This window comes from Drosophila teissieri, unplaced genomic scaffold (assembly GCF_016746235.2).
Source record: "Drosophila teissieri strain GT53w unplaced genomic scaffold, Prin_Dtei_1.1 Segkk10_quiver_pilon_scaf, whole genome shotgun sequence".
In the NCBI taxonomy this organism is placed as follows: domain Eukaryota; kingdom Metazoa; phylum Arthropoda; class Insecta; order Diptera; family Drosophilidae; genus Drosophila; species Drosophila teissieri.
The window spans coordinates 868,758-884,788 of record NW_025224980.1 but is presented as its reverse complement, the minus strand read 5'-3'; the positions used below and the strand labels follow the sequence as shown (position 1 = coordinate 884,788).

Genomic DNA, 16,031 nt, shown 5'->3' with positions numbered 1-16,031 from the left:
GGGGCGTAGATCGTGAAGTGGAAGGAGTTAAAACGCATCACTTGCTTCCCCCTCCCAACTCCGTTTGCTGCCCCCACTCCAGCTGCAGTCATTGTTCTGCATGTGGGTCATTTCCTATCCACAGTGACTGGATGATGCTTAGCGCAGCATCAGCATCGGACGGCAGGCCGCTCTGTAGCGGAGCGGAGACGACGCGGCCATGCGCGCAGCTTATGCTACGCTGACACCGTGGGATCTGGCTAAGCGTTGGGCCGCTGAGCTGATGAGCACAACGCCTGTCTAGTCAGCCGATTTGCGGCAGTGGTATTAAATCAAAACGTATCTTGAATACGGCAATAAAGCATACTAGAAATCGAAGAAACTTGAAGTATTCTTCTTCTTTTACCCAAAATTGAAAGCATGCAGGTATGTATTCCAATTATATAAATTTATAACATATTAATTTCCAGATTTGCACTTGCCAACCACGTTTGACTCTAGGATTTATTTGATCGAAAAGCTTTACAACATATAATTTGATAGGTAATAAATCGACAAAAGAAATGTCTTAAAAACTAAATCGACAATTGCAAGAATATGGTTCTTGGCATATGAAAACTGTAAGCACTGTAGAAAATTTAATCTTACCAGGCTCACATTTCAATATTCAAAATTTCCAAAAATATAACTAAATTAGGCTGGATTATTATACGAACTAGTAATTTGGGTCGAACGAAAAAAATAAAATCGGACTAGTACGCCACGTTGAAGAGTGTATATTAGACAATATTCCAAACCGGTCTGCCGATATAGAATTCCAGCGCCATATGGACCCTTAAGCCTAATGGAATGACGATGGTTTTCTTCGGCAAAACGTATTGCTCAGAGGACTTGCGTTGGGTTTATGACTAACTTGGATACCATGAGCGGTTTTATAAGACATACATGTTGGATTATATGGTATCCAATTTTATTATTTAGATGTAACGATTAGGTCCAAATGTAATTTATGCAAAGGACTGTACATAAGGCCGAAACTGCATATAATGAGACAGCTGGCAATGGATTGCGGCCTATGTCAGACCCTTTATATACACTGCTGAAGTAAAAGGTTGCTATCGATGAGATATGGCAGGTAACAAACGGATAGCTTTTTAATAATAAAATGCGAATTTGTTTTCGAACCATTCAATATCCGACCTCAAACTACAACAAGACCTCATGGTAACTTGCGCAATTTGCTCAGCATGACATCGTTCCGCACTTCGAAGTGTCGACTTACAGGCCGGATGAAACAAAAAACGACAACTTAGTAGGTTGCGTTTTAGTCCAGCGTTGAGTCTGTCTATAGAAATCGAAAAAAAACAGCAATGGTCTTAAACGGTTCTAAAGATGTAATATCAGGTGAGTCGCTCACAGCTCAGTTCATCAAGGTTTTTTTCTTGAGAGGAGAAAATGTTGATATGGCTGTCAATAGAGACACCCGCAATTGAAAGTACTGGGTAACCAAACCATGCCGAAAGCAGTCGTTATGTTGAAGACTGCCGATACACGTACGGTACTACAGGTCCTTAACGCATCTGGCGCCTGCCAAGATAAAAATAATTTAGAATGACCGTTGTGCCATTTAGATAGATGTCATAATTATACTTTTAGAGGTACATGTACTACTATCTAGCCGAGAACTGTCTTTTGTAAAACGGGAAGATCAGCTTTCTGCTTTTTTTGACCGACTGACAACAATTCAAATAACGAGTCTACACACAGTGGCATTATATATTTTTTGTACGCCTTAGAAGACTGGATTTTCCAATACAATATTTTAAGATACCCTCCTATGGCCGCTTTATCATTTAATTCAAATGATTTTCAGAAATATTTTTTAAATTATAAAATTCGGTCGCCGTGTGTATTTTCTTTGTTATTTGAGTATTAGTCACAACAGTACTAGGAAAGCTTGCTTGTCTACATATGAAACGATACCCTATTGACATTGAGTGGATAGAATGCGATAAGAATCCACGATAATATAAAAAGAGTGTGTCTTTTACTCTTGGTGTCTTGTTTCGAAACATACCAAACCCCCTGAACGGATGTTCAGAATAAGGGCAGTGCAGCCATCTTAATGATTGTGCGCTTGTACACGCCATGGGCTGTCTTCACAGTAACATCCCTTTCTGAGTCGCCCTGACCTGCATGAACTTCATTGATACATCCGAGGATCTATTTAGATGGGTGTAAATTACGCTACTTCAGTACTATAATTTTGTCGACGTTAAGGTTTTTAGTTTCTAGATGCCGTTTGGTAGGCTCGTGCAGGGACGTCAGGTACTTCACATGAGTTTCCAATAACTTTGAACCAAGGCTTTCAGCTATGTCCACCTGTCCGTTTGCTTTCGGGCGCCTCCAGGTGGCATGGTGCGGTTAGCTCAAGTCCAGGAGTATCAGAAGATCCAATAAATCGTTTTAAGACTGGGATTAAGGCCTTGGTAGTTAAGTCTTGTAAATTCCTATCGATGTGCAAAAAAATTCCACAAAATGTTTCACACCCACAAGCCGCCTAAAGATACCCGCCCACACTTCTAAATAATGTTTTGTAATTTTTGTTTTTTTTTAGCATTCTCCCTTGTTTTTAATTTAATTTTGTTGAGACTTGGCGAAGTGTCCAGAAACCTCCTGAAACTTTCGTGGTGAATACTTAAAAAGCTAGCTTGAGAATTACATTTCTAGAAACGCATAGGCAACGAAGGTTTATTGGTTTTAAGCTTTGGTCATCCCAAACAAAATCCCGAAATCATCTAAAGGAATGTATAATCTCGCTTTCTAAAGTAAATAAGTGAGTAAAATGTACTTACCCTAATAAATATATAGCAGTGACGATGCCAGCCACAACAAAGCTTATAACAAGCAATGAAAAGATTATACTTCGCCAATTGTGACCTTCATCCAAATCGAAATCATGATCTTTTTGCTTTGGATCTTGCACCTGCAAAGTTTCATCTGGTGGTAGTCTCCAAGAACCGCCTCCTCCACCACGATCTGATGTCATATTAGTGTGCATTTCTTCAATAATGTTCAATATTTATGATTTATTTATGTAGCCGCGATGACTATTGCGTTTTTGCAACAGATTCAGAAATTGAGATAGCTTAAAAAATAAAAACATCAAATTAGTATAATATTATAGTTCAATTCCAATTTAACGTAAAATAAGGCATATTCTCATCGCCTTTTTATCAAGAGAGGGGTAAAATAAAAAAATAATAAAAAAATCAAAAAGTCTTCGGTTAGACTCGACATGGCTAAAATCGTTAATACCATTTTACTATAACGGGGTAAGGGATGGTGCCACTTTCCACTCAAAATTTGTATATACGACAGTGGTGAGATGATTTAAAGTAAGCTTTAAAAATATTTTAATTTAGATCAGCAAGCTGTATTGGATTTCACTCTAAAATTGTAAACTTTTTTTGAGGGCGCAGATAAAAAGTTGTTTTGCTTAATTTTATCCGTTACTAGTAAAAGGGTATACTGGATTAGTTAAATTGTATGTAACAGGTGGAAAAAAGCGTTTTCGACCATATAATGTATATATATTCTTGATCAGGATCAATAGCAGAGACGATCTGGCCATGCCCGACTGTCCGTCCGCCTGTCCGTCTGTCCGTCCGTATGAACGTCGAGATCTCAGGAACTACAAAAGCTAGAAAGTTCAGATTAAGCATACAGACTCCAGAGACATAGACGCAGCGCAAGTTTGTCGATTCATATTGCCACGCCCACTCTAACCCACAAACCGCCCAAAACTGCCACGCTCACACTTTTGAAAAATGTTTTGATATTTTTTCATTTTTGTATTAGTCTTATAAATTTCTAACGATTGGCCAAAATACTAACTTTTGGCCACGCCCACTCTAACGCCCACAAACCGCCCAAAGCTGCTACGCCCACACTTTTGAAAAATGTTTTGATATTTTTTTATTTTTGTGTGTTAGTCTTGTGAATTTCTATCGATTTGCCAAAAACCTTTTGCCACGCCCATTCTAGCGCCCACAAACCGCCAAAAACTGTCAGTGCTGAAGACTCCTTCGCACTTTTACTAGCTGAGTAACGGGTATCAGATAGTCGAAAAACTCGACTATAGCGTTCTCTCTTATTTTAGTTTTAGTTGTATTCCTCCTTAAACTAGGTTTTAGTTAGTATACATAGAAGAATAAGGACTGTCTGAATCGTCGTTATCAGAATTAAATTCTATTTCGTAACCTTCATGATTTTTTTCGTACGAATAAGAGACGTAAAAATATTGGCGATAGCGACCCATCCCTGAACATAGTCGGCAAGTTACTCGTAGAGTAAAAGGGTATACTAGATTCCTTGAAAAGTATGTAACAGGCAAAAGGAAGTGTTTAAAGTTTATGAAGTATATATATTCTTGATCAGGATCAATAGCTGACTCGATCAGGCCATGTCCGGACAGACGGACATGAACGTCTGTCCGTATGAGCGTCGAGATCTTATAAACTATAAAGAATTAGGCATGCAGATTCCAGAGACATAGACGCAGCGCAAGTTTGTTAACTAATGGTGCCACGCCCTTTCTAACACCCACATGCCGCCAAGAACTGCAACGTCCACACTTTTGAAATTTATTATACCCGTTACTCATAGAGTAAAAGGGTATACCAGATTCGTTGAAAAGTATGTAACAGGCAGAAGGAAGCGTTTCCGACCATATAAAGTATATATATTATTGATCAGAATCAATAGCCGAGGCGATCTGGCTATGTCCATCTATCCGTCCATCTGTCCGTCCGTATGAACGTCCGCTTAAAAAGCATCCACCAGAGACATAGACGCAGCGCAAGTTTGTTGACCCATGTTACCACGCCCACTATAACGCCCACAAACTAACCTAGACTGCCACGCCCACACTTTTAAAAATTGTTTTGATATTTATTTATTTTTTATCAGGATTGCGACTTGAGAACTTCGAGAACTGTTATAGTAATCTTTCTGCTGAGCTGCCTTTATTTGAACTGAGAACATCAAGCGGATAGCGACTCAGACTGTCGACGTGTTTCATTTTATCTCCTGCACGATGCTCAACTTGGAATGTTAAATCTTCAAGATACAGAATCCATTCAGATAATTCTCTGGGTACATCCTTCCTCTTTAACGTCTGAGAAAACGCTGCCTTATCGGTGAGCATTTTGAAATTGACTCCCAGTAGGTAATGGCGAAACTTCTTGACAGATAAATTCACAGCTTAACTAGAATATAACTGTGGCGCTTCGAATCTGCTGCTGAAGTTTTCTTGCTCCAATATGCAACTGGATGGAGTTCGTCTTCGAATGTCTGCATTAATATGCCGCCAAACCCATTCATAGAAGCATCAGTATGTAGTTCGGTTTGTTGCTAAGCTGTTATAAAACTGCAGTACAGGTTCATTCAACAGTATATCCTTTAGCTGGTTCATTGCGCTCATTTGTTCGGCTTCAAATATAAGCTCGGTGTCTTTCTGTAACAAGTTTGTCAGCGGTCGGGCTATTACTGCATACAAATTTTCGAAAAAATCGTGTTAACTGTGTGACCCAAAAATCTGATCCTCTTTTCTAAGTAAGAACATTTTTTCCACCTAATGCGCAATCCATATTTAGCTGCCTTCTCCAGGACTTTCTTTAACTTGAATATGCACTCCTTGTTTGTTTGAGTGAATATGATTATATCGTCGACCTAAATCTGCATGACATCTTCTTGTATCAAGTTTGGAAAAATGGCATTGACAAAACGGTTTCACACGGCAGGTGAGTTGCAAAATCCAAACGGTGATTTGCAGAACTCAAATAAACCCCCCTTGGTGATAAAAGCAGTGTAGCGACGACTAGACTCTTTGTTCGGTACATGTAAGAAGCTGTGTTCGAGATCCATAACAGTGAATACTTTTGCAGATTGCAGCTTTTCCAGGTCATCATCAATTAAGGGTACTGGGAAACTGTCTCTAAGTACTATCCTGTTCAGATGACGGAAATCAATACAAATTCTGTTCGTTCCGTCTTTCTTCTTCACCATGACCACTCGACTTGCGAAATTTGACGTAGACTTCCGAATTATTTCATTAGTAAGTCAATCGTCAACTTGCTCGGCATGAACTCTTCAAAAACGTTATTTTCGGTCTCGACAATATTATATATACTTAACTCATTATGTCCAGCGCTATCTGGTCGTGCTGACACCTTGTTGAAAGTGTCAATGTGACACGAAACTTGGATGCGAAGTCAAAACCAAGCAGGGCTTCATCTTCAATATTCTTATCCGGAACAACAACAAATTTTTGTTTTATCTCAGCTCCATCGACGCACACGGCTCCTAGGCCTCGCAATGCATTGAAACGTCGGTCAGTTCCACCAGACAATTTATTTCAACTCCGTTTACGTTTATCGCTTTATGTTCTTTTGAAGACTGAACCACCTGCACACATCTGGATACTTGTGGACACTCTCCTGCAAAAGGTCCCACGCCTTCACATTTAAAGCATGTTGTATCTGTCTTGCAATCCTTTCTCAAGTGCTCAACTGACCCGCAATTAAAGCAAAGAGTATTTCGGTGGCTGGCATTTTATGTGATTTTCTTGCCAACACTGTACGACTTGGCTAGATTGGACATGCACTTGCGTTTGTATATCTCAAATTTCTCTTTTAGCTCGTGAATCTTTGCAGCTGTACAGGTTAAATTAGAATTCACTTGGTATATCTAACCCGTCCACAATGTATCCAATAATGGACTCTTCGTCGATCGATTCCTGTGCTGCGATGTTTTTCATAATCAAACCCGTGGAAGCTCTCATCTTTCATCTTCTTTCGCTCTCCCAGTTTTGCATGTAAGTCAGCACTTCTCATTGTACGCTTATTTTGTTCAAAATGATTGAACCACTTCTCGACATGAAAAGCGCATACAACGGGGAGAAGGAGAATGGAGGAGAGGCCAAAATTTAGTCTGAATTTGCACACGACGCTGAACGCCCGCCGCCAGTCTAACTATCTATTTTTCTTTTACATACACACTTACACACACACGCCTGTACATAATCTTAGCTTAGCTAAATAAATCAGTGAATAATTATAACGATTGAAATTAGTTCGACTGTGTTATTTACTCTTGCCGTGGAACCCCTCTTACAATGACCCCTATTTAAACATATATAAGGGGACACAACTCGAAAATTTTAATTTAAAGTTTTATGTCTAAATAGATTACGTTAGATCGCGGCCGCGTTAAGTGGCAATTCGACTCGGCAAATTGCCTGTAATTTTTATACGCATAAGACAAGAACAAGGACAAGAATTTATTGAATTTTCTTATTGCATGATTATTTGGGGTGGTGAGTTGCGCTAAGTTTCGTTGTTTTTACACTCGTCATCATGAAATCGGATTCAGAGGCTCCGACATTGGAGCAATTGGTAAATTTGCAAGCAAATCGGTACCATTCCCTTAAATCGTTTCTTCAGAATTTTAAGAAGGATTCGCAGTCAATTTAAAGAAGCGTCTAGATCAAGTGATAGAGCGGAACGCTGCGGAACGGAATTCCAGTCGGAATTCGAGGAACGCTATATGGACGCCTATTGCGCAATCGCCGAGGAATTGGATAAACTCCACCACTTATACACAACAACAACAATCTGAGCAATGTGCAACGGTTGCACTTTCTCAAAGAGTCGTTGCCAGGAGGGCGCGATAATGACATCCGACAAATGCAGCTCACGGAGGCAAATTACGCCGTGGCTTGGGGACTAATGATTAAAAGATACTATAAACCTCGTCTCGTTTTTTCGCACCACATGAACGCAATTTACGCGTTGCCCAGGCTGCAAAAGGAAAATACAAAAGCAATACGGACGATGTTAAGCACGGTCAATGTTTGCCTGGCTTCATTCCGCCGCGTTCAAGCCTTGGACGGAGAATCGCATCACTGGTTGGCGCATTACGTAGCATCGAGGTTGCTCAAGGAAACTCACAACGCACCATCAAGGAAGTGGTGCCACCGTTCATACTTATATGGACTTATAATCGTTTTTGAATGATCGGCTAGTCATAATGGATGCGATTGGAAACCGAAGTTCGTCGTACGACTCCAATTATGGCCCAGGATCTAACGACCCGAGCAAACGAGTGTGAGTGCATAATCCACAGGAGCGCTCAAGACGCCCGGATAGCGCCTATTACCACTGCGGCGGCAACCATATTTTGCGTCGTTGCACAACCTTTCTAGCCTTGCATTGCTATAGGAGAAGGGATATAGTGAGCAGGGCGAAATTTTCCATGAATTGCTTGAGCAATTAGCAATTAGCCTTGGATTGCTATAGGAGAAGGGATATAGTGAGCAGGGCGAAATGATGCATTAATTGCTTGAGAAAATCACATGCGCTGTCACGATGCACCAGCAATAAGAGCTGCCAAGCTTGTAGGCAGCGCCATCACACGCTGTTGCATTTCCCAGCAGTGGCTAATAATCAATCGTCGAGTCGCGCACAGCCGCATCTGATCCGGCCTTCAGCGCCGCCTCTTGGTGCACTTGCAGCCATGGAGAACGTATCTCAACAAAGCCTGCAGGCGACGGAGGACCCAAATCCACACGCATCTTACAGATGACCTTCGGCAGCTTCATCGAATGTCCCTTCGAGGAATGTGCTTCTCGCCACTGCTCGTATCGCCGTACGAAATCCGATTAACGGCCTACAAGCAGTCATAAATGCTCTCATCGATCAAGGATCTGAGGCAACCAAAGTATCGGAACACGTCGTTCAGTCTCTGCACCTGAATCGCTCAGCCACCCGAGCATCTATTTTTGGTGTTGGATCCGGGGGAGGTCATCGTTGCAAGTACACAGTAAATTTCGAAATCTGTAGTATTATTAACCCAAATTTCAGTTTAGCTGTTTATTCAGCATATGTTCTCAATTCATTTACTTCCTGCGTGCCAAGTCTGAGCCTCACGCCACAATATTAGGATCAGAGGGCTCTCATTGGCTGATCCCCAATACGCGCGGTCGGAGCGAGTCTATCTCGCACGACTTCGGATGGATCCTCTCTGGATGTGCTGAAGGAGTGAGGGAGTCCGTTCCAGACCGCCCCACAGCAACAGACGAGGACCTGTGTTGCGAGTCCTTTTTCCAGAAGACTTTTGTGCGTTGATCGGATGGCCGCAACCTTATGCGGTTGCCCTTTAAAACCTATCGAGATCCAGCCATTGCTCTGGGAAGATCTCATAAAATGGCACTTAATCGGTTCCTGCAGTTGGACGTCTTTCTAGCAGCCCAGAGCGGTGAAGCAAATATGTGAAGGAGATCGAGGAATACTTCACGCTCGAGCAAATAGATCCGGCGGTGGGCATTGAAAGCAGTTCTGTAAGGAATACTTCCACGAATATGCACGTAGCATCATGTGTGCTCCCGCATCACGATGTCTTTAAGAAGGATCCTCAATCGACCAAACAGCGAATCGTCTTCGATGCCTCCTCAAGGACTAGCAATGGACGATCCTTAAACGACATTATTTGGACTGGACCGACCCTGCAGAACGACATGTCGGTAGTCATACTCAATTGGCGGAAATATCGTTTCGTTTTCACGGCGGATATACAGAAAATGTATCGCTGTATCGATGTGCACCCGGAAGACGCCCAATATCAGCGGATTTTATGGCGGGCGACGGATGGATCCATCAATGTTTATGCTTTGTCAACGCTAACATTCGGAACAGCTTCTGCACCCTTCACGGCCATCAGGGTCATTCAAAAGTTAGCGAAGGAAAAGCGGCGTTCATTTCCTAAGGCGGAAGAAGTTTTGATCAGAGAGATGTATGTGCACGACATTCTGTCAGGAGGGCATACAATAGAAGAGACGCAGGATAAACGAACACAGGTAGAGGGTGCGATAAAATCCGCTCGCATGAAATTGCGTAAATGGTCCAGCAACGAAACGACTATTGTCCGCTCGATTCCGATAGAACATCAGTGCAGTCGGACACCTTTAAACTGGGACACTATGGATCCTATCAATGCGCTGGGAACGTATTGGCTCCCATGGTAACCATGGCCAAGAAAATTCATGCGAACGGCACTCTGACGGCCCTGAATTGGGACGACGAGGTTCCTAATGCACTTGCGCAACGGTGGAAAGGTTATTCCTACTATTTTACGCAGCTAGTAATACGGTACTCGCACGGTTTGACTCTGCACGGAGGTGCGCAGCTGACTTTGGCACACACTCGCCAGCGGTTCTGGATACTCCCAGGAAGACGAGCCGTCCAAAAAGTTGTACGGAAATGTGTGAGGTGCTTTCGGATCAGGCTTTGACACAGCTCATGGGAGAATTGCCACTTCATCCTGGCTTCCTGGCGACTGGAGTCGACTACAGAGGCGCTATAGAGCTGAAGGCAGAACGCTTGCGAGGGACGAGCTTTTATAAAGGATACATCGCCGTTTTTATTTGTCCCTGATTTATATAGAAAAGCTATAGTAATGATTTAATATTTTCCTTTTTTTACTATTTCCTACCAATCGTTTGTATAGGTTTACTTGCAATACATCTAATCGGGTAGAAATAGTTCCGCTCAATTGTACAAATTTGTATCTTAATTGATATCCAAATATATGTATTGCATTATAATGTCCTCCTTGGTCCCGCATTCGCTGTTCATCGCCGATTCAGGCGTGCTGATACTTCCTCGGACACGCAAAGAGCGGTGTGGCCCTCGCGCATGTTGCTTCTGCTTCTCTTGTTCTGGGCTTGTGGGCTCATAACCGGTGCCGGTCATCGCAGTCGTTTTCAGAAGAATACGAGTTCACTTGCATCGCGTACTGAAATATAGTCCTTGGTAGTCTTTTGGACAGGCTTTTTGGAGTTGGAGGTTTTTCATTTATTATTTTAATATTCTTTGTTAATGCATACTACAGTTGTCAAGATGTCGAAGTTGCCTTTTGTGACGATTTTTTGGGCCGTTGTCTAAAATTATACACGACCGGCTTATATATGTTTTGATGCAAAATACTCGACCTAAGGCAGTGTTTAAAGTAGTTGATGGCTTTATAAATAGAAAGTAACTCATGATCGGACATTGATGAGCTCATAGCACGGCATCTGCCACACATTTCTTGCATACATTGTAGGCGAAGATTCGATCTAGTTTTGTTTTTTCAAATGTTCTTAAGAAGTTCTAAAAGGGGTGCCTGTATTTGTGACAAACGGGGCAGGCATCTTTGATATAATGCCGAGAAATTTACGTGTAAGCTGATGGTGAAAGGTAGGGTATAGTTTTGTATTGTCTCAACCCGCTGGCTGGGAGGTTTAATTTCGTGCCTGTTAATGCTAAAACTTATGCCTAGGTAGATATTGAAGACGGTTCGAAGATGTTCTTCGTGTTTCTCGGGCGTGTCTGACATTATAGGGATATCATTATTATAACAGTAAACAAAATCTATGCCGCGGAATATATTGTCATGTAGAGGAACTCAATGAGGCCTATTGGTGTGCAAACAGCGGTTTTAGGAATATCATATTCAGCCATTGGAATCATTTAGCAGATCGAGGGTAGACAATTTTTTTAAAGCATTGAGTTTGTGATTGGATCGCCATTTTCCATCCTTTTTGCTAACCATTTGCAGTCGACTGGACCAATAGCTCTTTAAAAGACGACAAATACCTTTTGCGGTTAAAAGTTTGTCACCAGATAATAAGTAATAAGTAGAGTAAAAGGGTATACTAGATTCGTTGAAAAGTATGTAACAGGCAGAAGGAAGCGTTTTCGACCATATAAAGTATATATATTCTTGATCAGGATCAATAGCCGAGACGATCTAGCCATGTCCGTCTGTCCGTCCGCCTGTCCGTCCGTCCGTCCGTCTGTCCGTCTGTATGAACGTCGAGATCTCAGGAACTACAAAAGCTAGAAAGTTCAGATTAAGCATACAGACTCCAGAGACATAGACGCAGCGCAAGTTTGTCGATTCATGTTGCCACGCTCACTCTAACCACCCTAACCCACAAACCGACCAAAACTGTCACGCCCACACTTTTGAAAAATGTTTTGATATTTTTTCTTTTTCGTATTAGTCTTGTAAATTTCTATCGATTTGCCAAAAAACTTTTTGCCACGCCCACTCTAACGCCCACAAACATGAATCGACAAACTTGCGCTGCGTCGTATCTCAGGAGTCCGTATGCGTATGAGTCCGTATGGAGACGGACAGACAGACGGACAGACAGACGGACAGACAGACGGACAGACAGACGGCCAGACATGGCCAGATCGACTCGGCTATTGGTCCTGATAGAGAATATATATACCTTATATGGTCGGAAACGCTTCCTTCTGCCTGTTACATACTTTTCAACGAATCTAGTATACCCTTTTACTCTACGAGTAACGGGTATAAAAAATATAGTAGTGTTTTTTTTCTGCGCTACGAATTTATTTTTGTTTTTGCCAAATCCAGCGGTGGTTTTTAATAAATTGTTGAATGATTTAATTTCGTACTCAGTACTAGTTAAAGTTCCGTTCGACTCGCGAGTGAATCTTTTGTGATTTGTGCATTATTTAAATAAATTAATTCAATCTGTTCTCTTTCTGTCTTTGTGATTTGTTTACTCTCTCTTTTGTGTGTTTTCCGTAGTGCTGTTTATTGTTGTTTTTGCACTTAAACTGCACTCCAACACTCTCGCTCTTCCACACAAAATCCTAAGTTCTAAGCGAGCAGACTGCGCTCTTCCGGTACATTTCACAGCTCGCTTGCAAGTTTTGATCTTCTGTTTTGGTACAGTGGTCAGTATCCAATTAAATATGGAAACCAATGTTGTCTGCTTCCAAAACAAATGCCTTCGGTAATAAAGCCTGAGCACTCAAAAATTACCTGTTGGCTATGTGATGGAATGGTGCACACTATGTGCGCTGGTTTTATAGGCCGAACAAGTGATGACCTAGCTAAAAGCCAAAATCGAAAACTTTCAACTTTCCTAGGAGTTGCGAATGAAATGAAATTGTTTATGCTCCAAACTAAAGGTGGCTTGAAAGGACTGATCAGCAGTTTTGGCGTGGCAAGAGATAGTTTTCGTCGATCTGATAATCTTCTTTCAGCGCTAGATTCACAATTTAATAGCTTTAAGCTATTAGAGGAATCTCCAAAGCGCAAGAGAGCCGCTGATGGTAGGCTGCCTAAGGGGAATGCCCTGCAACCTCCGGCAAGTGATCAACAGGACTACACAGCTGATCAGTTGACGATCGAAGCAAACCCTCAAATGTTGTTTACATCGGCAGCTAAAAAATATTCGGAGCAATCCGATCAATCCGTTGCGGAGGGAGCCCAGCCTGGGATTACTACAGATTCCGTTTTGTCCGCACCGACCGGTGATTCCACCTGTCCCGAATAGTTTAGAACCACAAAGGAATATTGAGTCCGGACTACCGGCACAAACTGGCACTTCAGAAATACAACCTGCAGTGCGAAAACCCCTCTCAGTGGTTCCACCAAAGAAACAAATTTTCGTTTCTCGGCTTTCCCCTGATAAAACATCATCTGATGTATTGTCTTATAACGGGTGTTTTTTTTAGAGGTATAGAACTTTAAATTGCAATAAAACAACGATGGATTATTCGATTGACATGAATTTTATTGACATGAAAGATAATCTTGTGGCATTAATTTAAATATGATTTCTGGCATATGACCGCACGGCTGCTCGGATGTAGTCCAATCTGGACGTCCAATTGCAATGAATTTTCCAACATATTTGGCCGTATATCGGCAATAACACGCGAATGTGTCTCCAAATGGTTTAGCGTTGTGGCTTATCCGCATAGACCAATGACTTTACATAGCCCCACAAAAAGTAGTCTAGCGGTGTTAAATCACAAGATCTTGGAGGCCAATTCACAGGTCCAAAACGTGAAATTAGGCGGTCACCAAACGTGTCTTTCAATAAATCGATTGTGGCACGAGCTGTGTGACACGTTGCGCCGTCTTGTTGGAACCACAGCTCCTGGACATTATGGTCGTTCAATTCAGGAATGAAAAAGTTAGTAATCATGGCTCTATACCGATCACCATTGACTGTAACGTTCTGGCCATCATCGTTTTTGAAGAAGTACGGACCAATGATTCCACCAGCCCATACAGCGCACCAAACAGTCAGTTTTTCTGGATGTAACGGTGTTTCGACATACACTTGAGGATTAGCTTCACTCCAAATGCGGCAGTTTTGTTTGTTGACGTAGCCATTCAACCAGAAGTGCGCTTCATCGCTAAACAAAATTCGCTTATGAAAATCGGGAACAACAGAACCATTATTTTCGAAATAAAATTGCACTATTGCAAGCGTTGTTCAGGCGTGAGTCTATTCATGACGAATTGCCAAACCAAACTGAGAATAAATCACTTGACAGCTGTTAAATCGGTCGCCATCTTGAACAGTAATGCCAACTTAAAGTTCTATACCTCTAAAAAAAACACCCGTTATACAAGACAAAATAAAAGCCGACAACATAGAAGTGGAAAAATATAACTTTTCTTACGCTAGGGAGATTTTATCTTTCAAGATAACTGCCTCTAATGAGCTATTCCCGACTATATGTTCTGGTGATTTTTAGCCGGATAGTATGGTGGTGAATGAGTTCTAAGGTAAGATTCAAAATAGGAAAAAAGGGCCCCTTGGAATTAAACTTCCCACACGTGGCCAGATCACTGCCCCATCCTCATCCTCATCCTCCTCTTCTACTTCTACTTCTTCATCTAGCCTCAATATCTGTTATCAAAATGTAAGAGGCTTGTGTAGCAAGCTAACTAATTTGTATTCAGATAGCCTTTCCTTTGTATCCCATATTATTGTGTTTACAGAGACTCGCTATTTTTGAAAATACTACGGTAACATCGGTAACATTTTCAAACCACACATTCTACGTTACCTCATTCCGAATAGCCTAACTCTTACGCGGTATCAAAGTAGAATTTAATATTTTGTCCCACTCTAAAAGAAAGTTTACTGCCTTATGATCTTCAGCGAGTTAAGCCTGTATTCGCCAGGTCCCGACGGAATTTCGGGCTGTGTGCTTAGATTCTGTACAGGAACCTTGTGCAAGCCTCTACTGAAACTATTTAACTTATCTCTAAAATATTTACAGTTCCCCCATATATGGAAGGAGTTCTTTGTGATCACTCTCCATAAAAAAGGCAGCAAATCGGATGCAAGCAATTACAGAGGAATCTCCAAATTGTCTGCTATCCCTAAGCTTTTTGAAAACGTATCACTCCTCATTTGCAGCACCTTTGTAAATCAATTATATCTCCATGTCAGCATGGGTTCATGAAACGCAGATCAACAACTACTAACCTTCTGGAGCTAACCTGATTCGTAGTACAGGGCTTTAAAAAAAATCTTCTACCAGATGTCATCTATACGGATTTTAGTAAAGCATTCGACTCTGTTAATCATTTACTTTTAGTAAGGAAAGTAGATTTATTAGGTTTCCCTGTTGATCTCCTAAATTGGATTCTAAGTTATTTGAATGGCAGGACGCAACGGGTCCTCTTTAAAAATTCTCTTTCTTGTATTCCTTGGTGTTCTTCTGCACCCTAAACTTAAATTTTCAGACCATATTTCGTCTATTGTCAATAAGGCCAGGGGTGCGCTTGGTTTCATAAAACGGTGGTCAAAGGAATTTGATGATCCTCACATGACCAAAACCTTATTCATATCTCTAATCCGTCTGGTTCTTGAGTAAGGATCACCTGTTTGGAGTCTACAATACGAAGTTTACTCGGATCGCATTGAATCGGTTCAAAAGAATTTTTTACTTTTTGCCTTACGGCTTAATTGGGATGCAAACCTTAGATTCAGTAGACTAATGTTAATTAACTTACCTCCCTAGGAAATCGTAGAATTATTTTCCATCTTATTCGTGGAGAAGTCCCGACTTCGTTAGTTGGCTAAACTTCAATGGTTCAAGCAGATTCTCTAGAAATTACGCACCCCTAATTTTAAATCAATGTAGATCTAACTATGAGTT

The 16,031-nt window shown here is 41.4% G+C and overlaps 1 protein-coding gene and 1 long non-coding RNA gene across 2 annotated transcripts in view; both read right to left on the bottom strand.

Moving 5' to 3' along the window:
* LOC122625476 (dipeptidyl aminopeptidase-like protein 6) overlaps window positions 1–16,031 on the bottom strand; it is a 418,811-nt gene that overhangs the window by 295,431 nt on the left and 107,349 nt on the right. The window contains exon 2 of the mRNA XM_043805573.1: window positions 2,835–3,127. Within this exon, the coding sequence (XP_043661508.1) occupies window positions 2,835–3,040 (206 nt within the window). The 5' untranslated portion in view covers window positions 3,041–3,127. The remainder of the gene's footprint in view (window positions 1–2,834; window positions 3,128–16,031) is intronic.
* Window positions 1,017–1,903, bottom strand: LOC122625478. Its single transcript, XR_006326604.1, has 3 exons — window positions 1,630–1,903; window positions 1,397–1,566; window positions 1,017–1,324 (listed from the first exon to the last, which is right to left on the bottom strand). It is a non-coding gene; the product is annotated as an uncharacterized LOC122625478 (long non-coding RNA).